Raw genomic sequence first — 24,395 nt, forward strand, 5'->3', positions numbered from 1 at the left:
GGAGTGATGTTATGTAGCCTGCGACATTGCGAGACTACAAAATCGTGGCCTGCTCTATACAGCCGCAATTTGCGATTCTTTGTAGCCCATTTCCCTATGAAGCCTTCCTTTCTGTTACATCACATGAAAATGCAGTTTTCGTGCGGTGCGATGCAACTTTTACAGTAGGAAATCCTACTGTAAAAGCCCTAAACTAAGGCCTAGCTGCATAAAAAAGGAATACATCACCTAAGAGGCGCTGTCATCTCCGGCAAACATCTCCTCTTCATCTCTAGCACTTATCTTTATACTTCTGCCAGCCCTTCCTGGATTGAAGGATCAAAATCCCCGCCTCCAAGAAGGGCTGGCTGTGATTGGTGCTTGAGCCACGTGGCTCATCCAATGAGAGCCAGCACTCGATGAACCAATCACAGCAATTCATACATTCATTCATTCATTCATTCATTGAATAGCTGTGATTGGTTACTTGAGCATTGGATCTGATTAGCAGCGCTTCATGGAGGCGGGGATTTTCCAATTTTTGACCAGAAGAGATGCCGGAAGACAACTGTTCACACTTAGGTGAGGTGTGTGTGTGTTGTTTTTTTATGTGACGCTCCTCCATACAGCAGTTTGGCTGTCTCCATGCTGAGGGATGTGGTTCTATACCATCCTTGTATCAGTACATCATCAGCACTTTAAAGAGTAACTGCACATTCCTCTAACTTTTGACATGTATAAGAGATTGATTGATTGATTAGTGTGGGTTCCGCTGCCAAGACCCCCGCTGATCGCTAGAATGAGGTGGCTCCAGCACTCGCCCGAGTACTATGCCCCTCAACTGTCTTTACTGCTTTTCGTCTCCTTCTGGAAGCTAAATACACCCGCATAGAGGTGTATAGCGCTTACTATAGAGCCCCCCTTACAAAAACCCAGCCAAGAGGACACAGAGCGCTGCAGCCCCCTCATTCTAGCGATCAGCGGGGGTCTCAGCGCCACTGATCAAAACTTTTGACACTTCAAAAGTTAGCTGAAAGTTAAGTTACTCTTTAAAAAAAAACACACCCTGTGCCCTCCGCAGCCCCCCGTCTACATATAATTTGCCGTCACCACCCCATAATCATCCCACTACCCCCATGTGCTTTTCAAAAATCATTAGCAAACAATGCCCCCCTAATGACTCCCATAACCCCCCATGTCCTCCCCAACTCACCCTGCGCTCCTACATCTGCTTTCCAACTGAACTCCGAACTCCTCCTGCGCCTCTACAAGCTGCATCTACTTCACAGCCCACTTCTGCTAGACAGTCACGTGACTGCTAAGTGTCACGTGACCTCTCGAGCGCAACCTTACGTCACGTCGGACCGCCCTTTTTCCCTTAGTATTTCCGGGTTAGGCGGTCTGGCGGCGCGGCGTTCGGCATTACGCACTTCCTGTTTTCCCTCGCGCGCTCCTACCCTCCCCGTCATGGCGCCGCCGAGCCGTTGGTATTTCACCCGGGAGCAGTTAGACGGCAGCCCCTCCCGCCGAGCCGGCCTGGACCCGGATAAAGAACTGTCGTACCGGCAGCAGGCGGCCAACCTTCTGCAGGACATGGGCCAACGGCTTAATGTGTATCCTTCCCTGCCGCCGGGGCTCTTGTCAGGGAGGAAGGCCTGGAGCTGGGCGGTGGTGTGCGACACCCGAGGGCGGCGGGCTACTCCTGTAGTGACCGCCCCCTGTGGTTGGGAGGTCCCCACCTCATGGGCCTCATCTGCCCTTAAAGGGGATGTCATTAAGCTATAACCCCACTGGGCCCTGCAGAAAACGAGGGGATATTCGCCACTCCTGGAGTCGCCGGATGCGTCGGCGACGGAGTTTGGCGGTGATTTTCGAATGGTGGAAGAACGTGGCCGCAGCGGGTCGTATCCCGGGAGACGTGATTGGCTGCAGCGGTCACCTGACTACTCGGAAGTCACCGCCAAATACCGTCGGCGACTCCAGGAGAGGCGAATATAAACTCGTTTTTGGTGGGGGGTTTTTTGCGCAGGGCCCCGCTGGTGGACGCGGTTTATCCTAAGGACAATACCCGTTTAAAGGGACTGTAGGAAGGCGAATCCATGTGGTTCCTACCAGGTTCGGACAGCGGTGACTGTAGAGGTTATCACATCCTCGCGCCAATTAGCGTAAACCGCAAAAGCTGCGCAAGCGGATTGTCAGACGTACAAGGCACACGAAAAATAAAAACCGAACACGATGTACTTGGTAATAAACTGCGGACCGCGGTGTGGTGTCGTTAATCTAATAAACTCTGTGTTACCTTTTTATTTTTAGTGTGCCCTGTCCCCCCGGTGTAATAAGCTGTGTGTGATATGACCGGAGATACGCGGGGTGATCGCTGCATTAGGAGCACCTACCTAATAACGGGCTGCTCCACCTCACGGTTTTCAGATGTCGGGGAATGGATTCCACAAGGTGGCGAACATCCTCCGTACTTGGGTCCGCCCGCTGCGGCAGATCTCACAGCCCCTCTCTGCATGTCCCTAACATGTTCAATGGGGGGCGGTGAGTTTGGGGGCCACGGCAGTGTGCCGAATTCATCGTTGTGTTCCTCCAACCACTCCCTAGTGATCTGAGCTCAATGACACGGAGCATTGCCCTGTTGTTAGATGGCAGTGTGGTCGGGGAAGGCTTCCTGAAGATATGGGTGCAGAAGGCCAGCTAACAGGTCCCTGTAGTGTTCACCATTCAAGGATCCTGGTATGATGACCAACAGTTCTAGGTCATCCAAAGAAAACTCTCCGCAGATCATGACATTGCCATCACCGGCCTGTGGAACCCCAACGGTGCACCCATGGGGTACGGCTTCATGCTGCGGTCCCGGTGATCCGTATGGTTCGAAAGGAAACGGGACGCCCTCATGTATCTGAGGTCTGTTGCCTATGCAGACATCGTTGGGGATGATGCCGGAACTCTTGTTGGTCTTCAGCTTTGAGCTCCGCTCGACGCATGGTCATTGTGGAGGTTTGTCGAACTGGTTTAGTTGGTCCACTGTGGCACGCTGTTGACGAGACCAAACGCTTACCTCTAGAATCAGCCACACGCGCCCGCCCGCTGTATGATCTTCCGTTAGACGTCTGGCCACGGTTCAACCAGTCTTGGTTGTTCCCGAATTGCAGTATCAATAATGTACCAACAAGGGCAGCTCTTTCAGAAATACTGCCAACCAACCAGCTGCCCGCGGTCAAAGTCAGTTCGCCATGTCTGCCTAAAAGTTGTCTTCCACTGCGCAGAGGAGAGGTCAGCGCGTTAAATGAGAACAGATCATGCCACCACGTTACGGGTGACAAGATGTTACGTGCCAACGGCTCCTAATGCAGCGATCCCTCTGTAGAACGCAGTTCTAGTACAGATTATCGGCATTCAACACGCATCACTTGTTCGGATGAAATAAGCCTGGAAACACAAATGTTGATGGAATTAAAAGGAAATAGGCAAAAAATGTCCCCCTGAGGTTCACACGACCCTGCAGGACCACCGCTCTTGTTTCTACCATGTAAGTTTTAGGTAACACATTGGGGGATTTCACAACTACATACAGTACAATGCAATGACGCTTCGACAATCCCCGTTCCTTCCTGGTAGGTTTAGACTGTGGAAGTTGCTGCAGAATTGTCAAAATTCGTGGCTTTTTGGCGTGGATTTAGCGGTCACTGGGCGGAATTCTAACATGGAAAATCACATTTACGCTTCAAGAAGCGCCGACACTTTTTGATACGGAAACACGATTTTTCGCGTCAGAATTCTGCATGCAGATTTTGTTGTGGCCTTTTTCCGTGGTGTGCGCCCATAACTGTCCTGTGAGCAAAGATGTAACCTGATCCCCCTGCGCCCCAGCTCACGGTTTGTAATGAGCCCCCAAATACACACAATTTATAGTACTGGTGGTCTCTGGGGCTCCCGGTGCCACCACAACCTCTGCATCCCTATAGCACGGGTGTATTTACGCCCAGTAGAGACCGTCTCATTCATGGTAATGGGAATTGCAGAAATCCGTGTTTAGACTGTAGAAACCGCCACCCCAGATATGCGTATTCCTGCAACAAATCTGTGTCCGAATGCCGGTGTACAACTCCACGTTTTGCTTAAAGGGGTCGTCTGAGTGTAATTTTTTTTTTTTTAAGTGCCTCAGCACGCTCTAAACCAACAAACAAAAATAGACACCTCTATTCTCCCCCTCATGAAGCAGCCGAGTGGCTCCATTGAATCTCCCGCTGTCAGCGCTGGCCCGAAGTCTGCTGAGTGCTCCGGCCAATCAGTGGCTGCAATGTCACTTCCTGTTCTGGTATCAGCGCTCACATCCTGGGCGCCATGATGCCAGGAGTTTGTGATAGGATGTTGCTGCCTCTGATTGGCCGCAGTGCTCACCTGACTTCACCGGCGCCCTAAACTATAGTTGTGTACAGTATATTCTATGGCGTGTCCGTATTCTGGGGAGCTACAGTACAAGACAGAAAGTGTCCTGAGGGAAGTAATGATAATCACACGTAGATTTCTGGAACATGTATTCTCTTACACACTGCTCATCTGAAGATGTATTCAATGACAGGCTATCGTGGGGTTTATCAAGAGTAGCTTCAAAAATGCCTAAAAGAGTGCAATAATAACTACTTGCCTTCAGGGGGCGCTCTGCTTCTCCACCACTGATGTCCAGATATATATGTACTCCGATGATTTTCCTTAGTATTACCAATGTAGAACTCAACTGACCATTAATACGGCCATTGTGTACATGCATCGTTTCTATATGGTCCAGTCATTTACAAGATTCCACCGTAATGTAAGTGTGTGTTGTCTCTTGCACTGTCATTCACGCCGGACCGCGGTTATAGTCAGTCTGTTTAGTCAATCACTAAAAGAAATGTCAAAATCCGCACCGTGGTTTACTATGCGGATCCGCAGCCGATTTCATCCTTTCAGTTGAAGAAGTGAAATCTACTGCGGATCTGTATCATAGTCCGCTCCAATGGTGCAGATTGTGACACATTTTTTTATTTGTTGTGGTTTTGATGTGGATTTTGGTACTGATTTTCACTACGTGTGAACGTACCCTAAGGCCGCCTTCACACGGGCCCCAAGGTCACGCAAGATTTATGCATGAGTGATGTTTTCCCACATGGCACCGCGATGTGATGCCATGCAGGAAACAAATTGCAGCATGTCCTATCTTGTGCGTGATCTCACAGCGCCACTCATTGAAAGCAATGGCAGAAAGTCTGCGATCTGCTTCTTCCCCAAAGTGATGTGAGGTTGTTTTGCCATAAAACCGACTCACATCCCTGGGGATTTTACATTGTGGGGAGGGCGATATGGGGGCAGGATTCACGGCCTGATATCATACTTGCACGTGTGAAGTTAGCCTAAAGGGTTATTCCTATCGCAGTCAAACACGGTATGGGCACTGGTGGTCGGGTGTATGGAAACAGCTGAACTTGCCGTACAATGCTGTTTCTGTTACTCCCATAGAAGTGAGTCTGCGTTACCGAAACACGGTAAGCTGTTTGTAGAACTCCCAAATTGGTTAAATAGCGTAACTCGCTGGGCTACGGGGTTTCTCTAACTGCCATTCATTTATATGAATGCTACAGAAACAATGTAGAAGAGCCATCAGGGGCCGCAGTGGTGGGACAAGGTCAAAGGACCCCCCCATTCTAACATTAGATGCAGTTCTCGGAGGTTAAAGCCGTATCGACCAGACATTTATGATGGGATCTCAGAAATGTGGCGCAAAAGATTTGCCGCCAGTTATTGAGGAGGTAAGAATTCTGTGCCCGTTGATATATAACTACATGAAAGGAAGTCACGCTTCACGTCATTACACTTGTAATGTCCCATTTAGACAGGACGGCAGTCATCGAAACGACTGCACGATCGCTGACGTCACCACTAGGTTGTTGGCGCTTGTGCAGAGCATTTAGACAGGCAGAGCTCCGCTGGCGTCTCGCTCGGCGCTTCACATTCTTTGCGCAGCACTGAGCGTTTACACTCAGCGAGAAGTCACCAATTATTTTCATAGTTGTTGAAAGCGAGCGACCAACGAGCTGTAAACGAATAGCGCGTGACGGCAGGGCATTTGGACATGACGATTATTGCGCAATTTCATTCTTTTGAACGACTTTTGCGCTATTTCCGTCCCGTGTAAACAGCCCTTAAGTAACTGGGGTATTCGTAAAGTAGCTATAACATTCTATATCATTTTTATCTCAGACTGTCGCACCGGCTGCACTGTTTTTGGCAGCGAAGGTGGAGGAACAGCCTCGTAAGTTGGAGCACGTCATCAAGGTTGCTCATGCCTGTCTCAATGCTCAGGAACCCCTACCGGACACCCAAAGTGAGGTATGTAACTGCTATGGAGATTGTTTACATTCACAGATAGTCCAGGGTATATAGCCGGCCGCACATGGTGCAATATTCAGCCTGATCTAGTAATTGGGGTGAGATTAGCACTGTGTATACGTAACGAACATGCATGCGTAATGGTCAGCAATGAGCATAAAGTCTGTAACATGTTGAGAAATATATATATATAATTTTATTTATTTCCTCTTTATTACTGGCTTTAGTACTTGCTCTGATGAGACAATACTGAACTATCTGACCTTCGTGTACTCTCACTTTGTAGTATACATATGGAAAAAGGTTGCTGCTTTAGGTGGTTGTAAATAACTGCTCCTTATCCTTCATGCATAGATACAGGAGCTGTTACATAGACTTCTATTGAAGTGCAGCTGTGCCTATACCTGTGTGCTCAGGGCTTCTTACATTGAAGTCCGTGTAACAGGTCTGCAGCCCTTTCAGCTTGGTCAGGGGACTGAACCTTTTCTTACTATTGATGACTTAACTTCAGGGATCCGCCGCTCGGAATCTCCACCAAGAAGCTGATCACCCGGCCCGCTGTCAGTGCAGCAGGGCTGGCGTCCGCATTGGTGTTCAGGGCTGAAATTGTAATAGTCAGCTTCACTCCCATTGAAACCAATGGGAGAGATGCCTCCTATTACAACTTTGGCTCTGAACACAATGAGATGCAGGAACTGTAATAGGAGGCATCGCTCTCATTGATTTCTGTGGGACTGAAGTGGCTTATTACACTTCCGGCCCTGTACACCAATGCGAACATCCCGCCCTACTCCACTGATAGATAGCATGCTGGAGGATAAGCATTTCGGAGGGGATCCCAAGTGGCGGATTTCTGCCGAACGAGTTTTGATGACCTATCCTGGGGGTAATTTACTGTACACTGATGGGTAATTCTGATATTCTGGTTTGGCTGGCATCCCTAGTCATTTTGCAGTGCAGTAGGAATCTGTTCTGTAAGAATCCACATGCAGAAGAAAAAAGTTAAATCCGTGTACGGATCTGCGGGTCTGCATGCACATAGCTGCGTATTTCTGCCGCCAGTTTTAAAGGCGGAAACCCCTCATCAGCGACCGTTGTGTGACCCTACCCTTAGACTCCCTAACCTATTGTGGGGCTCTCTCGACAAGGAGAAATATTCCCCTTCTAGGCTCACTGTTGCTGACAGGAATGCTTATGGGGGAGCTGTGACTGATGCCGGTTAGCCGAATGATTCTGCAATATTACTGTATATGTCTATGGACAAGTTAGGGAGACATATGCTCCAAAAACTCAGTCGATAACGACCGATCAAATTCCTGCTTGTATCTTCCGAGAGTAATTGGAAATATTCAGACATATTTGAGAATCTTGCAATGGCTCGCTTTTTTCATTGTCGTAGAAAAGGGAAATATTTTAGCCGATCTGAAAAGTCATTACTAGAGATGAGCGAGCGTACTCGCTAAGGCAAACTACTCGAGCGAGTAGTGCCTTATGCGAGTACCTGCCCGCTCGTCTCTAAAGATTCGGGTGCCAGCGGGGAAGAGCTTTGAGTTGCGGGAGTGAGCAAGGTGGAGCTGGGCGGAGAGAGTGAGAGAAAGTTCTCCCGCTGGCACCCGAATTGGTCGAGTAGTTTGCCTTAGCGAGTACGCTTGCTCATCTCTAGTCGTAACACATCTGCTCACTGACTCTGCTTTAGGGCTTATTCACACGGATGATTTTGACGTCCCAGTTTGAAACAGAACTCCGGCCCATTAAAGTCAATGTATGTATCTGATGGTCCGTGTAAAAAAAAATTGCAGCGTGTCCTGTTCTGGTGCGATGCTCCGATCAGGATCGCCCATTCAGGTCACTAGGTGTGTTAGAAAAAATGAAATGCACTTGCATGGTGTCTGGGTGCGTTCCATTTTCTTTTTTACACATCTGTTGACTTCAAATGGAAGTATTAAATAACATCAAGTGGGCCACCTTCAGTTTTTTTTTTCAAAATTAAACAAAAACGGATGTAACTGACTGAGATTGCCCTTGCCTGTGTGACTATAGACTAAGTGTTCCTTATACACAGCACCTCAGATCTGCAATGACAGCTTCTTGCTGAATATATTGAGGAACTAAACCTTCTGACACATCTATTAGATGTTTGTACAAGGAGTGGCTGCACAAGGGCGGAACCCATTACGGTATGTTAACACGTGTTCAGTTTGCCTGTAGCAAATCCAACAAGAGGATTTGCAGCAAAAATGCGATAGTGTGCCAACAGATCCGCACAAGGATTATCCCCATTCAGTGGCGCTAATCTGCGGTCTGGATGGAATATGCGAAAAGAATGAGCGTGTTTATCCTTGCCGATCCTTTTTTTTTTTTGCCATGACACTGACAAACTTTGCGTAGAACTTTTCCGCTGCATGTCAATGTTTAATGCCAATTTATTTGCTTTGGAAGAATAAGTGATTAATCGTTGATCTGCCGAGGTCTGCTGCTCGGGACCCCGACGATCAGCTGATTGTGCGCTCGCTGACAGCGCCGCAATTACACAGGGGTCGCAGCGGAAGCAGATGCTCTGACCCCTTTGTACTCGATGTTTCAATGAGAAATACATTCTGTGGCATTGTGGAGTGAAGATTGTGCGTCCGCCAAAACAGAAGTATATCAGCCTATAGAGCAATTCTATCTGCCACAATAGACGCCCCTAATGCCAGAATATGCCCATATGTATATTGCTAGAGGCTCTATTGCAATCCCAAAAAGCAGGGGAGACGGGGCAACCTTGCCGTGTGCCCCTTATTAACGTGAGTGCTTCAGTCAGTTGATTATTAATCCGTATTCAAGCCATCGGACTTGCCTATAATAATCTCACGGTATGTATGAAAGCCTGTCTTCAACAACACTGCCCATAGAAATTCCCATTCAACACCATCAAAGGCCTTGGCTGCATCCAAAGAAGAAATCACTCTTTGACCCTCAGTAGGAACCTGTAGATTCACATACAGGCAACACAGATTAATTGCTGTAGACCTTGCAGGTTTAAAGCCACTTTGATCTGGGTGAATAATAGCTGTTCTATCACCTGGGAGAGACCTATAGCCAAAGCCTTTGCAATTATTTTAATATCTATTGGCAAAAGAGAGATAGACCTATATGAGTCCGGTAACAAAGGGTCTTTGCCTGGTGATAAAAGAACAACTATGGCCTCTCGTATTAAATCCGGAAAGTAGCCAGCCATCAAAGCATTTTGTAGCAGCTTTAGAAGCTCTCCAAACTTCCTATAAATCCCTATGGGAAGGCCATCCAGACCCTTCATTAGCAGCTCCTGCAGATCCTCCAATTGGAAGGATGAAGCCAGAAAGGTTTTATGCGTTTCCTATAGAGAGAAATAGACTCTACAAATGACAATATTTTTGTTCTTTAGACATTTGTAGTTTAGTTTTATACAAATTGTTACAAAAATCTTTGAAGACTGGAAGAATTTCACTGTGATCAGAGAAGGTCCTCATGCATGAAACATAGGAAGCCCCCCCTATGATTTAGCTGTAGTTTCAGTCATATCAAGGATATATGTTTGTAGTTCTTCTCCCGCCGGGAACCAGTTTGCTCTATAAGCATATGGGTTGGTGGATAAAAATCGCTTTGGCTTCACTCACCCGTTTACCGAGTTCCTTTCCTATCTGTCTACTCCGATTCTTAACGCTACAGAGGTTCTGTATCCACAGAGGCTCTGACAGCATCCCGGACCACTGCAGGATTTGTAGAACCAATATTAATAATAACATATTCCTCTGTATGTTGGGCAATGGCAATATCATCTAGTAGGGGAATTCAGAAAGGATTAAGATGCCAGATCTCACTTTGACCCCCCCCCCCCCTTTCTTGCACAGATTTACTATGACTAGTATTGACGAGTGATCAGACAGCGACCTTGGAAGATATTCCACTTTGTGTACTTTATTCAATAAATGCTCATTCGCTAAGGCTAGGTCAGTGCAAGACATCACGTTCTGAGGGACATGAAAAGGCTCGGACCCTCCAGGCAGGAGATCAAAGGTTATAAGAGGATCACTTGACCGATCGTGGTCCACCAGTAGGCTATCCTAGTATGGATGTATAATAGTACTAAAATCTCCCAAAAGTAATAGTGGGACATGGAAGATATATATATATATACACACTCAACCAAAATACATTCAAGTGTCAGTCAGGTACAGTATCTGCAAATAAATCTCCCCTCGTGCAAGTGGACATGAGGCCTTAGGATCTTCCACCCCCCCCTAAAATATCTTGTATAAGTAGTATGATAAGAAAGACCGATCAACGATTTATTTAGGCTGTATAGAGTGTCTGCTGTCAAATGGGTCTCTTGAAGACATAGATCTGCAGGTAAAAAAGTTAAAAAGAATTGTGACCATATTATTTGCTCAAACATATCTGGATTTTTCCTATTCAAGTACAAGATTTTATGTAGCGGGATATATATATATATTTTACTTAGTGGGCAGGAGGATCACCTGATTGCCCAGTGTGCTGCCAGTGCAGCGGAACAGACGTGTCATAGGACACGGAAGCGGATATGGGCATAGCTGGCTTCTCTCCCATTGAAATCAACATGAGACGTGCCTGCAGTTACAAGCGCCGGCCACTACACAGAGGTCGGCATGGAGACTTCCACTTCGAACTCTGTTTTATTGCGGCGCTGACAGCATGCACCCGCTCAGCTGATCGGTCAGGGTCCCGAGCGATGCACCCCAGTTGATCAACTATTGATGACCTATCGTGATGATAGGTCATCCGTATTCTCCCTGGTAAACCCTTTTAACATAGATTAATTGCACAGTCCATGCTGTAATCATGAGGGGACAATTACTAATGTTTTGTATTCCAAGCTTATACTAGGTCTAGGGGAAGCCGGCAGAAGGATGCACAGTACATGGTGATGGTAAAGCAATGCTCCGGTTTCAGGACAAATCTGTGTACCAAGAATGGAGGTGGGTGCATTACCTGCAGTTGTTCTTCTATGTTGTCTGTCTGATCCGCCTATCCCGGGTCCTGTTTTCAGCTGTCCATATGGCCAACCCAATCTTATTAGACTACCAATACACTATACCTGCTCTCTGATTGGCCAGAGCTGGTCATGTAATCAGTACTGGCCAATAAGAGAGCACCGCATCCTGGATGGCCGAAAACGGGATCCGGCAAATCGGAGGGATGGAAGGGAAGAAAAACTGCAGGTAATATACCCCATCTCTTGCCCCAACACAGAATCTGATCTGGAAACTGAAGGGTCACTTTAACAGTTTTGTTTGGACCCTTTTATTCTCTTTGTCTCACAGGACTAGGGCAGAGTCGTGGTATTAGCTCAGTGAAAGGCTGAGGCATCCCGGTGGGATAGGATTACATAAGGATCTGTTTTATAAGGGGGGATAGTATGAGCATGCTTGTGTTACCTACCTGTTTGCATGTCTTTCACTGGACCCTTTGCCCCTGTTGCTTGGCAGATATGTTTAGCATGTAGCCTCGCCAACTGGGAATGGTCTGTTCTCACTGCTAATAACTTTTGATCAGAACGTAACTGAATCTTTTCTTGTACATTGTGTAGAAGCCACATAAACGTTAGTCACTGCAGGACCATGGCCAGTTGGCGACCCTGCCTGCATACCCTGGTTATGTTGTACAGAGTACTTGCCAGTGAGTAATTTGCCTGTCCTCTCAACAACAGGCATACCTGCAACAAGCCCAAGACCTGGTCATTCTAGAGAGCATTATACTGCAGACCCTGGGTAAGTCTTCCAGGATGGCTGAAAATGGGAAAGTCTGGCAAGCCCCTACTAAGCCTTGGAGCAAGACTGACCTGGAGGAAGAGTCTGCAGAATAACACTGTGGTGGATGACACTCTTGCTAATCAAGGGCCTTTCTACATTATTGTTTTGCTATGTGCAGTGTTTAACCCCTATTTTTGGTCTTAAGGATTAAAGGTAAACCTGTCCCCTCCGAACAGAACTGTAAACTGAGTTATGGTGCTGTTCGAGGAGGTGATGTGGAGCCAGGATGTATTTTTTGTATACTCACCCGTTACCCCGCAATACTCCCCCGGTGAAGTCTGCACATTGCAAGAAAGTGTGACTCCTTTCAGAGTAGCAATGCGCATGTTCTCCCATCAAAGTCTACGGGAGAGCGTGCGCACAGCCATCTGAAAAAAGTCACATTTTTAAAAACTGCGCACATACTTCATTGGGGGGCAACGGGAGAGCAGGTGCGTATACAAATTACATCCCCAGCTCCCTATCGCCTCCCTGAACAGCACCATAACATCATTTACAATGCTGTTTGGAGGTCACAGATTCCCTTTTTTGTTTTACATTGTTCTCATTTGATAATAAGCCCATTTTTTCCCCACTGAGTTGACTATATGAGGTCTTATTCATTGTATTTCTCAATGCCATCATTTTTTAGGGTCTGGGGGTGAAGGCCAAATTTATTGATTAGCCTTTATTCATTTTTTTCAGAGAGAAAGCAAAAATTCATAAATTTTGACATTTATTTTAGGTTCCCCCTCCCAGTATTTACCATGTAGTAGAAATATCAAAGGGAACCTGTCATCAGTCTTTTACATAGTAAACCGCCGACACTGCTTAAACAATGATGGGCATTCACAAAGTGACTTTGTTGGAAATCGTGTTGCAAGCATACTTGTAAAATGCAGGGTTCATTTGTCCCACGTCGCATGCAAATTAAGGCGGCTAGTCCAGTGAGCGGACCGGATCATCCGTGGCGGGCTGGATCATCCATAGTGGGCCGGATCCTCCCGTGGTGGGCTGGCCGGACCGATTCTGTCGCCAAACACGTCCCTCTCTGTGTCAGTGACGTGGCGATGTTCTCCAAGTCATCGCTGCCACAGTCTAAATTATAGTATTAGCGCAAGGACTGCATAGCTGAATTTGAAGATGGTCACGGCGCGGGGCATGCGCGACATTTAGACCATGGCAGCAATAACGTGGGGAACGTCTCCATGTCACTGGCACAGAGAGGGGTGTTTGGTGGGGTACACAAGGCATCAGAGTCGGTCCAGCCTGCCCAGTGGACCGATCATCCTTAAATTGCATGCGGTGCAGGAAAAATAAAACTAATCCAGTTTCCAACAAAGTGACTTTGTGGAAAGACTGTTTAAGCGGTCTAGGTCGTTTACTATGTAAAAAATTGATGTCAGGTTCCCATTCAGATCAATTTGAATGCAGCGATACCAATTTTGAATAGTTTTATATTTGTATGTTTTAGTACATCTTCTGCACAATACGGTCATTTTTATGGCTTCTGTGGGGGTCAGATAGGCACAGCTTTTATACCCAATCAATCACCATAATGTGTATGGAATTTTGAGCCAAGTGTGGGTAATTTGGGCTTTACTGTCATCACCATTTGACCTTTATCATTACTTTGTGGTGAGAAAAAATGCTTCTTGAAGTATGAAGGGACGTGTATAAAATAGAATACTGATTATTATGGGCCATTTCTGGAAATAAAAGCATGGGTTTGTTGTACAATTTGACCCCAGTTGTTGTGTCATTAATGTTTGATCTCACTAGCAGCAGACAACACTTTTCATAGACACATTTATATGGTTTGTAATGAATGTTCTCGATATTAAAAACTTGAGAGTTAACCCTTTGTAGAGTAACCGCACTTTTTACAAACTTTTGACATGTCATGTTTTGATCCCGCTGCTGAGACACCCACTCATCTGCCGGGGTCGCAACACTTACCCTGGCGCTGTCCCTGTCGGCTCCTCTCAGCAGCTATAGACGGATGCATAGAGGCCTATAGAGGATGTCTATAGACCTATGTGCATTCGTCTTCAGCTACCGTTAGGACAGAGCACTCCCCCTGACTTTAACAATCAGCAGGGGTCTCAGCAGTGGGACCCTCACTGATCAAAACACTTGATCAGTGACTTGTCAAAAGTTTGTAAAAAGTACAGCTACTCTTTAATTGATTTGTCCATTGTTATCTTCTCTATTACAATGTGCCACTTCAGACCAAGTAGTACTCACCTCAGTCTAATATCTCAAGTCCTGTCTTTTGTTTTCTAGGGTTTGAAATTACCATTGACCACCCACATACTCATGTAGTCAAGTGCACTCAGCTGGTAAGAGGTGAGAATGCATTTTCTTTATACGGGCTCACATTGAAATCAATGCATTAACGGCTATTAGCCTAAGCAGAGAACCGACGGACCTGATTCATCCAAGTACTACATTACATTGATTAAACTGGCCGACATGTAATGCTACATTTAATAAATTGTAGTATTTCACGTGAATGAATCATTGCGGGGGGGGGGGTGGAGGGGTGGCAGTATGGGAACCCCAACATCGGTCGGGGCATTTAAATGCCGCTCTCAGAATTGACAGCGGCATTTAAAGAGTTAACAGCTCCGTTCAGCAGTGCTGCTGATATGAGCTGTTGTGGATGGGTGTCGGCTGTAAGAAATAGCTGGCACCTGCATTGTATGGAGCGAGATCGACCCCAGATCATTTTCCATATATACCCCAAACATAACTGTGCATCCTGTGTCATTAAGGGGTTAAAGGGTTTTTCTCTCCAATAAAACCTTTTGCCTTTCCATAGGAAAGGAGATAAGTTTTAGAGGGGGCCTTCTCTGTTCCATAGAATGGGTGTCCATAGTGAGGAGTGGCTGAGCATGCGTACTGCTGTGTCCTACAATTCTGTGGTAGGTATAGAAACTGTTGATTGCACTCTGCAAGGATCTCAAGCGCTGCGGAACCAACAAGTCTGAAAATAATTCTGCTATTTAATTGTATCTGCGTTCTGAGTCTGAAATAATAATGTACGGCCGGATTTACACAGGCAAGAAAAAGGCACCAGTTCGGGTTAATTTACATGGGCGTTTTTCACAATTGAAGGCTGGATTCAGATGAATGTATATCGGCTCGGTTTTCACGCCCAGCCGATATACGTCATCTCTCTTTGCAGGGGGGGAGGCTGGAAGAGCCAGGAACAGGAACTGAGCTCCCGCCCCCTCTCTGCCTCCTCTCCGCTCCTCTGCACTATTTGCAATGAGGAGAGGCGGGGCTAATTCTCAGAATTTAGCCCCGCCGATCCCCGCCCCCTTTCATTGCAAATAGTGCAGAGGGGCGGAGAGGAGGCAGAGAGGGGGCGGGAGCTCAGTTCCTGCTCCTGGCTCTTGCATCCCCCCCCCTGCAGATGAGGACATCGTATATCGGCTCGGCGTGAAAAACGAGCCAATATACGGTCGTCTGAATCCACCCGAAAAATGGCAGTATGTTTTGGGCGAAATCACCCATTGTTTTATATACGAGGCCAAAAAAAAAGCATTGCACTTGCGATTTTTTTTGTTCCTGTTATTGAAACAATATACGATTTTTCACGCATGGCCAGCAATGTGTTTTTCCTGAAAAATGCATTGCAATCACAGAGAAAATTGCAGGTTTACAAGCGTGACATCGGTCTGAGATTCTTGGACCAATATCACGCTCGCTCATGTAAATACGGCGTATTATGTGAAATAGCCTCTCGTCAGGATTCTACATCCACTTAATCACTTTTCTCTTTCTCCTCAGCAAGCAAGGACTTGGCTCAGACGTCCTACTTCATGGCAACCAACAGGTTAATAATAGCATATATCTGATGGTATAGGGTGAAGAAGTACTTATTATAGGACACAGGGTCATTCATTTGGGGGTTAACATGGAAAATGTGGAATAATACGCAATTTTCCTAAATTCTGTGTTACTGAAATCTTTTTAGACCGCGTTTTTGGTCCAGTCAAAAAAAACGGAAGCATTCAGGTTTTTTTTAAATCTCATTAAAATCAATGGGAAAAAAGCAATCAGTTTATTTCAGTTCTACATCCTCCAAACACTAAGCAGAGGGACAGAACCCCTGAACTGAGCCCTAACGCAGGTGTCAGACCACCCTTACTCTTACAGAATACTACTGTGGAAAAGTTGCTTAACCCCTTCCGGTATGTCATGGAGCCGCTGGGTATGTATAAAGAGAGGTTGCATGGCAACCTCTCTTCATACAGTGCGGGCGTCAGCTGTTTATAACAGCTGACACCCGTGAGCAATAGCTATTAACCATTTAAATGCCGCTGTCAGTTCTGACAGCTGCATTTAAATCCCCCGAACGATGTTCGGGGGTCCCGCACGGCCCCCCCGCGGTGAGATCGGGGGAGCCGTGTAGGTATCATGGCAGCCGGGGGCCTAATGAAAGGCCCCAGGGCTGCCTTACTAGACTGCCTATCAAGCCATCCCCGTGGGGTGGCTTAATAGACTGCCTGTGAAAAAGCAGTATGACGTAATGCTATAGCATTACGTCATACTGCAGGAGCGATCAAAACATCGCATGTTAAAGTCCCCCAGGGGGACTTCAAAGTAATGTAAAAAATAATCAATAAAGTTTTTTTAATTGTAAAAAAAAAAAAAGTTGTAAAACTTTAAATCACCCCCCTTTTGCCATATCTATTATTAAAAAATCTAAATCATACAATAAATATATGTATTCGGTATCGCCGCATCCATAAAAGTCCGATCTATCAAAGTAGTGCATTATTTTTCCTGCACGGTGAACGTCGTCCGAAAAATAAAATAAAGAATGCCAGAAATGCACTTTTTTAGTTACCCTGTCTCCCAGAAAAAATGCAATAAAAAGCGATCACAAAGTCGCATGTATTCCAAATTGGTACTATCAGAAACCACAGGACATCCCGCAAAAAATGAGCCCTCGCTCAACTACGTTGACGGAAAAATAGAAAAGGTTATTGCGCGCACAAAATGACCGCGGAAAATAATTGAAAAAAAAGAGTAGTATGGTAAGAAAAAACTATACAAGTTTGGTATCGTAGTAATCGTACCGACCCATAGAATAAACTTATCATGTTGTTTTTGTTGCAGTTTGTGCGCCGTAGAAACAAGACGCACTAAAAGATGGTGAAATGTCGTTTGTTTTTTTTTCATTTTACTCCACTTAAAATTTTTTTAACGTTTTCCAGTACATTATATGGTACATTAAATAGCACCATTGAAAAATACAACTCGTCCCGCAAAAAACAAGCCCTCATACAGCGACGTCGATGGATAACTAAAGGAACTACGATTTTTTTAAAGGGGGGAGGAAAAAACGAAAATGGAAAAAGAAAAAGGGTCCGCGTCATTAAGGGGTTAAAGGCATATGCAGCCCTGCAGCTGAAGGTGGTTTCACATCCGGGTTTCGTCGCAGATCCGGCACAAAATATCGGAAGAAAAAGCGCTGCATGCCGCCTTTTTTTTGCGGATAAAAGTCGGGCAGCTGAGCGTAGAAGTCAACGGAGCCCATTATAGTCAGTGGGGTCCGTTCCGCTAAGACGGAGCCGTTCACCCCCGGATAGTCCTCCTTTCTGCTCCCTGAACGTAGCAGGAAAACTGAAACCCAACGCCCGTGTACCCATACACATCGGGCTAAAGTTAGTGGAAATGGATGACAACAACCAAAGCTGTAACATTTAACAGCAGACCGTCATCGTTTGGAACGAAGTCGGCCACATTGGAATTTTTCATCCGAAAGGACTTTCTTTGAGAGAGAGAGATCCAGGAAGATCTATTATACATCAGTGTTATTGAACATGTATAGTCAGTTGAACGACTGTGCCGGTCACTGTGTATATGGCTGCGTGCGTTCACCAGATGATGATTTGTTCAACCTATTCGATCTAATTTGCCAGGCCACCATAACGGGTTATGTTAAGGTTTGGTCCATAAATGCTGCTCACTTAGAACTCTACTAAATGCTGAGAAAACGTCTATTGGCAACGTAGCACTCTTGTGACAAGCCCTTTAACCCTTTCAAATCCACTGTCTGACGTCTAAAAACATTCTGATTGAAGGCTGTACAGCTCCGATGTCGGAAGACATCCAGCAGGGTATTCTTACTGTAGATTACTGGCCGCTCTGTTGTCGGGGGCCTCTTCAGCATGTCCCATACCACAGTACTGGCTCTAGCCAGCAGATGGTGCCATTGTATAACGTCAGAAAGAGAAAACCCCCTAGGAGACCCTGAATCCAAAACTGGATTGCAAAGGGTTAAATTATAATAATATCATCACAGAGAATACACTGAAGCGACCCTCTTCATTTCATAAGGGAGATTACACCAGTAACACAAAAGGCTTCTGTAAACTGGCCAAATAAAGTGTTAACATTGTTTAATAGTGCAAATTGAGGGCCCATGTAGACATTATAAGGATCCTCTGATTTTTGTGGGACTGACCACCATTTAATGTGAATGAGGAGTGAGGGGGTGGGGTGGGGTGACTGACGATACCGAAAGGCAGATATAGAGCCGAAAGACCTTTCATTGTCTGAGTATGCTACTCTCAGTATGTGAATAGGGATTAGTACAGGGATGTCCTCAGCTGTATTTTCCTGAATCTTCTCTTCAGGACCGGGCGGCTGTATTTTAACTCCTGAGGTTCTCAGTTTTAAATATGAAAAGTGTGATTTCCAAAGCAAAGTTGTTCTGCATATGTAATATTTTATCTGCTTTCCCATAGCCTGCATTTAACTACGTTCAGCCTGCAGTACACCCCTCCGGTAGTGGCGTGTGTCTGCATCCATTTGGCTTGTAAGTGGTCTAATTGGGAGATCCCTGTGTCAACAGACGGGAAACCATGGTGGGAGTACGTGGATGTGACAGTGACACTGAAGCTTTTGGATGGTTTGTATTTATTATTAAATTACATATTTGATGTCTATAATATATAGATCAGGAGATTGGAAGTTGTATTAAGGCCCGTTTACGCGCAACCATTATCTCTCAAAATTAGTTTAAGCGATGGCTTTTGAGCAATAATCGTTGTATGTAAATGTTACCACCGTGCACTTTCCGCCTGAACAATGATTTTTAGGTGAGCTTAAAATCCATCCTTCAGACTGCATGCTCTATTCTCCAAGGGGGGAGGAGATAATATTGTATTCTCCCTGCGACCCGTGCGATAAAACGGACCGCAGGCTGTTATCTCCATGGGAGCCAGAGATATCATTGTTTCCTCTTAGTAGCCCGTGCCAGAACAAGGGAGCTAATTGCAGAGCTCAGACTACCCGCTGAGTTCTGCAAGCAGCTCCGGAGGCTCATTTACACACAAATTAAGCTAATAAAGTACTAATGGGCATTAGTGCCTATTAGTACTTTTATGCAAAATGATCGCAAAAACTTTCAATCGTTTGAAAGATTATCTTTGTGTGTAAACGGGCCTTTACTTGTTTAGTTTTAAGGCACTTGTAAATGGGCCAAGAAACCGTTCAGATTCCCATGATCAGCGAGAATCTGAATTATTATCGTTCAGTCTAAATGCATGAAGGACAAACAAGAAATTTGTTCGGCTTTCAGTTTCTGCAAGCATAGGAACTGAACGATGGATTGTCCCGTGTAAACAGGCTGTCCTTCATCTTTAAACGACTGCCTTATTTATTGTGAATGGAGACGGGCGGCCGAACAATCCCTGACTAGCTCCACCTCCATTCACTATCAATGATGGTTCCTGTGCAAAAGCACAGGAACGATCATCGCTGGGACCGCCTGTTGGGCATCTGCGCCCGACAGGTCGTCTGGTGTTTCAGCACCCTTAGTACATGTAAACTAGAGCCCTTTTAAATAATAAACAGGGTCAGGCAATAATAATTGCTGAGAATGTTCTATGAATCATACTTTTATACTCTGATCTATAGTATTTCAATATATACTACCATTTAGTGTAGAAAACACATCGTTATTGGAGTTTTAGAGATTGAAACGCATAAATACAAAGGATTTGCAGGCTGTCATATTCCTACTTTTGTATAGTGAAGCCTTGACTGTAACTATATCCTTATTATTTGCAGAACTGACACATGAATTTCTCCAGATCTTAGAGAGAACGCCCAATCGCTTGAAGCGCGTAAGAAACTGGAGAGTAAGTCTACTTACAATACATCACTTATACAACACCTATCAGTATAGCAACCAGTGTGTGCGGGGGCACCAATATACAGTCCGTGATCTCTCTGCAGGAGCTGTGATTAAGCCTATGTGTGTTGCATTTCCCTGTATGCAGTGGCAAAATGTATTAATTGCTCCTTCGCGTTCTTGCTTTTGTAAGAAGCGTTAATTGTCAGAGAGTGTAAATGTATCTTGTAGCACAATGTCAACACTCGTACACTGAACTATCACCGTATTAGGGACACTTACTCAGTAATGGGTTGGTCCACTTTTTGGGATGGTCATGGTTCCCAGACGTTGGGGAACAGATTCCACAAGGTCGCGAACATTCTCTATACTCAACTTGACCCGTGCCCACTGCAGCAGCTCCATCAGTCATTGCACATTTTGCGGATGAGTGGGAGCAGATCTTCCAGCTGTCTCCAGCATATCCCAAACATGTTCAATTGGGTTACAGTCAGATGAATTTGGGGGCCAAGCAGTGTGGAGAATTCATTGTTGTGTTCCTCCAACCACTCTAGTGACCTGAGCTCGATGACCCAAAGTGTTGTCCTATTGAAAGATTGCATTGTGGTCGGGGAAGATTTCCTGCCCGCAGTCAAATGTTGCCTTCTGCACTGAGGTCAGCATGTTATCTGAGAGCAAACGTGATGTGGCAATCACGTCGTAATATGCTACTGATCACAATGTGTCAGCTGTTCCTAGTGCAGGGATCGTTCAGTGTCATATGTAACGAGAACTGTATTAAAATTGGTTATTACCCTGTTTCTCCAAAAATAAGACCTAGAGTCATAGAATGGTAGCGTTGGAAGGGACCTCCAGGGTCATCGGGTACAACCCCCTGCTCAGTGCAGGATCACTAAATCATCCCAGACAGATGTCTGTCCAGCCTTTGTTTGAACACTTTGAAGGAGAACTCGCCACCTCCTTTGGTAACCTATCCTGAAAATAAACCCTATGCTGATTTTTCGGGGAGGCTTAATTAGCTTAGAGCTTATATTATCTATACCCCAAAAATAAGCCCTAGCTGCACTACATATTAAAAAAAAAAAAGGAATATATTACCTAGCAGGCTCGGCCCAGGTCCCTCCCGCTGCACTCCGGAGCTCCGTCATGCTTTTTACAGTTCTCTGCTGCCCACAGAAGATCACTTTCTGCAGCAAATGAGAACCAATCAGTGCCATCGGTTCCTGGAAGCAGGATTTATGAATCCCGTAACCAGGAAGTTATTGTCTGTAGGTGGCCAAGAACTGCCAGAAGCGCGCTGGGGTTCCGGAGAGCAGCGGGAGGGAGACCTGGACCGAGCCTGCTAGGTAAGTAAAATAAGACATTATCCTGAAAATAAAACCTAGTGCCTCTTTTTGGGCAAAGATTAATATAGGACAGGGTCTTATTTTTGGGGAAACACGGTAGCAGATTACAAGAGGAGAGCCGTTGACCGACCAGACTCTTCTCACAATGCACTGTACTGCACTCCAGCATTGTAAAGTGTGGGCTCTGCAAATTGAAACCTTTTATGGGTATTTTAGAGACACCCTTACTCAGTGCATCACTGGGTCATAAATCCAACTGCCCTCTTCTAATGGATAGCACATTAAACTAGTATTAAAGGGGTTGTTCAACTTAATTTTTTAAATATTCTTTTGGGCCTCCTGTGCCCCAAACAGTTTAGAAGCCATATACTCACCCTGGCACTGTAGCGCTGACCATTGCATCTGACTGGTGATGTAACCAGGGCTCCATATGTAGATGCTCCGGCGGGTTTACAGAACAGCACTGATGATGTCCCGTGTTGGGGCCTCCTATTGGCTGGAGCGGTCTCGTGGGTAAACAACCACATGACCGCTGCAGCTGGCGTAAAAAGAAGACTGGCGGCAGCCGGGAGATAAGATTTGTTGTTGGACTCAACAGCGTCTTTTATAAGTCAATTGGCTGTTCATAGTGCGACGGATTGGGTAGAGTCTTGTGCCTTCTGTTAGAAGCAGGCGTTGATATTTTCATCACCTCGATCATTTATAATGTATCGTATGTGTAATTGGTAGTGGAAGTGTTAATGGGATATCTGTTCATAATAAGTCATACAAGAACCGATCTTAGCCTTCTTCTGAATATACTTGTCTTCTGTTTTATCATTCAGACCACTGAAGCAAACAGCAAGCCTAAAGAGGACGGCTGTGACAAAGAGGATAGCAATGACAATCTGTCTGACCAGATGATACTTCGAATGTTCTCCCGCGGTGGTTTTACAAACTGTTCCCCCCTGTCTGACTCTTCTTCTCATTCATTCTCCGGATCAAAAGGAGATTCCGCAATGTCTGGAAGTTCATGGGGAACTTTGGTCCCGAACCAGAGGCAGCCGCAAAGGACTAGTGAGCACAACCCATGCTTGGATCAGGTCCAACTACCAGTAAACAAACCACCGGCCACTGCAAAAGTATCACTGAAGGAGTACCGTGCCAAGCACGCCGAAGAGTTAGCTGCTCAGAAACGACAGCTGGAACATATGGGAGCCAACTTAAAGGAACAGTACGCAAGCGCTGCTCAAAACTTACTCATTCAGCAGCAGAGAGAGCGGGAGAAGGAGAGCCATACTTCACCCATCATTTTAAAGATTCCCTTGCATGACGTAAGTCGCGAACGGACAGAAAAATCTACCAGTCTGAAAATGCATCTTCCTGTAGCCCACCGGGAGAAACCAGAGGAGGGAAAGATTTGCATTAAGGTGCCAATAGAAGAGACTGGCGGTAACAGCAGCAAGAGTAGAGAAAAACACCGGAGTTCTTCATCTTCTCATCACCATCATCACCACCACCATCACAACAGCCAGTCGCACCGTCAACACCATCAGGACCCCTCTACCGGCTCAAGTAGCAAGCGATCTTCTCTAGGTAGCTCTTCTCACAAAACATCAGTACCCTCTCGAAAGAGGCCCTCTTCAGACGATATCAGCAGCCACGATCCCTCTTTTCACAAACTAAGGAGAACTTCCAAAACTCCCACAACTGACGTCCCCGTGGCACAAGCCTCACACAGACCACGCAGTAGTCATGGCAAAACCGAGAGGGAAGCCTCCTCCGGTGCCAACGGACACAGTGCTGCTAAGGTTATTGATTACCAAGACACTGTGAACATGCTGCATTCATTGCTAAGTGCACAAGGAGTGCAGCCCATGCAGCCGCCTCAGTATTTACATCAATTTGGGGATTATCGCCGACCCAGGCCGAGCAACACAGACAAACCCCGAGCGCCTCCGCTTCCCGCCGAGCCGCCGCCACCTATGCCACCACTCCCCAAATAACTTCTAGCGAAGTTCAACATCTTCAGACTTGCATGAAAGGGTTCTATAGCCACTTTCTAAGCACTATTTTACCAGCATATTTTCTCTGTGCTCTTCCATATACTGTGTCATGTATCTCATGTCTTAAGTTACATTTTAAAATCTTATTTCCGTGTCTCCTTTTCTTTTCCGTAGAGTGTCATACAACAGCTGATGTTTTTGGGGGGTTTTCTTGTCGACCACTTGTCTTTTAAAAATCGCCACAGCTCCTTCCGTTACACTCCCCCCCCCCATCCCCCCGTTATCTTGTCTCATCCATCTCATTCTTAATGGGATGTACAATATGGTTTAAATGTAGCTTGCTCTATTTATGTTAAGACGGAGATTTGCAAGCTTTTTCTTGAGATTTTCAAGGCACCCAATTTGAAGTCCAGTTTTTCTTTTCTTTCTTTTTTACTAGCATGTTCAGGTATTTTATGTGAGCATCGTTTTCTCTTTTCAGGATTCACACTGAAAAGTTATTCTGCATGCCAACTGTGTGTGCGAATGGAATAAGTGGTTACAAATACAAACTTATAAAGAGGCTTAAAAGATCCAAGAAGTGAGTTTTTCGATTGCTGAGTATTCAGTCAAGTTTCCCATACATGTCTATTGTTCGCTTTTCTGTGCTGTCTTAGAGATTTTAAATTTTATTGTAATAATTCATTTTTTTCAATCTGCTGCCTTAAAGGGCCACTCCCGTTAATTTTTTTTTTCCATTTATTATGTAGCTTTCCTCCCTCCC

The 24,395-nt window shown here is 45.7% G+C and overlaps 1 protein-coding gene across 1 annotated transcript; it reads left to right on the forward strand.

Annotated features, from left to right (window-relative positions):
• The first annotated feature begins 1,425 nt into the window (after nt 1–1,425).
• On the forward strand, nt 1,426–23,778 carry CCNT1 (cyclin T1). Its single transcript, XM_066585799.1, has 9 exons — nt 1,426–1,592; nt 4,717–4,798; nt 6,226–6,354; nt 12,062–12,122; nt 14,430–14,492; nt 15,942–15,987; nt 18,911–19,074; nt 20,238–20,308; nt 22,472–23,778. The coding sequence occupies exons 1-9, from the start codon at nt 1,447–1,449 to the stop codon at nt 23,630–23,632; spliced, it is 1,923 nt and encodes a 640-aa protein (XP_066441896.1). The 5' UTR covers nt 1,426–1,446; the 3' UTR covers nt 23,633–23,778.
• Nucleotides 23,779–24,395: the final 617 nt, after the last annotated feature.

This window comes from Eleutherodactylus coqui, chromosome 1 (genome assembly GCF_035609145.1).
Source record: "Eleutherodactylus coqui strain aEleCoq1 chromosome 1, aEleCoq1.hap1, whole genome shotgun sequence".
NCBI classification, from domain to species: domain Eukaryota; kingdom Metazoa; phylum Chordata; class Amphibia; order Anura; family Eleutherodactylidae; genus Eleutherodactylus; species Eleutherodactylus coqui.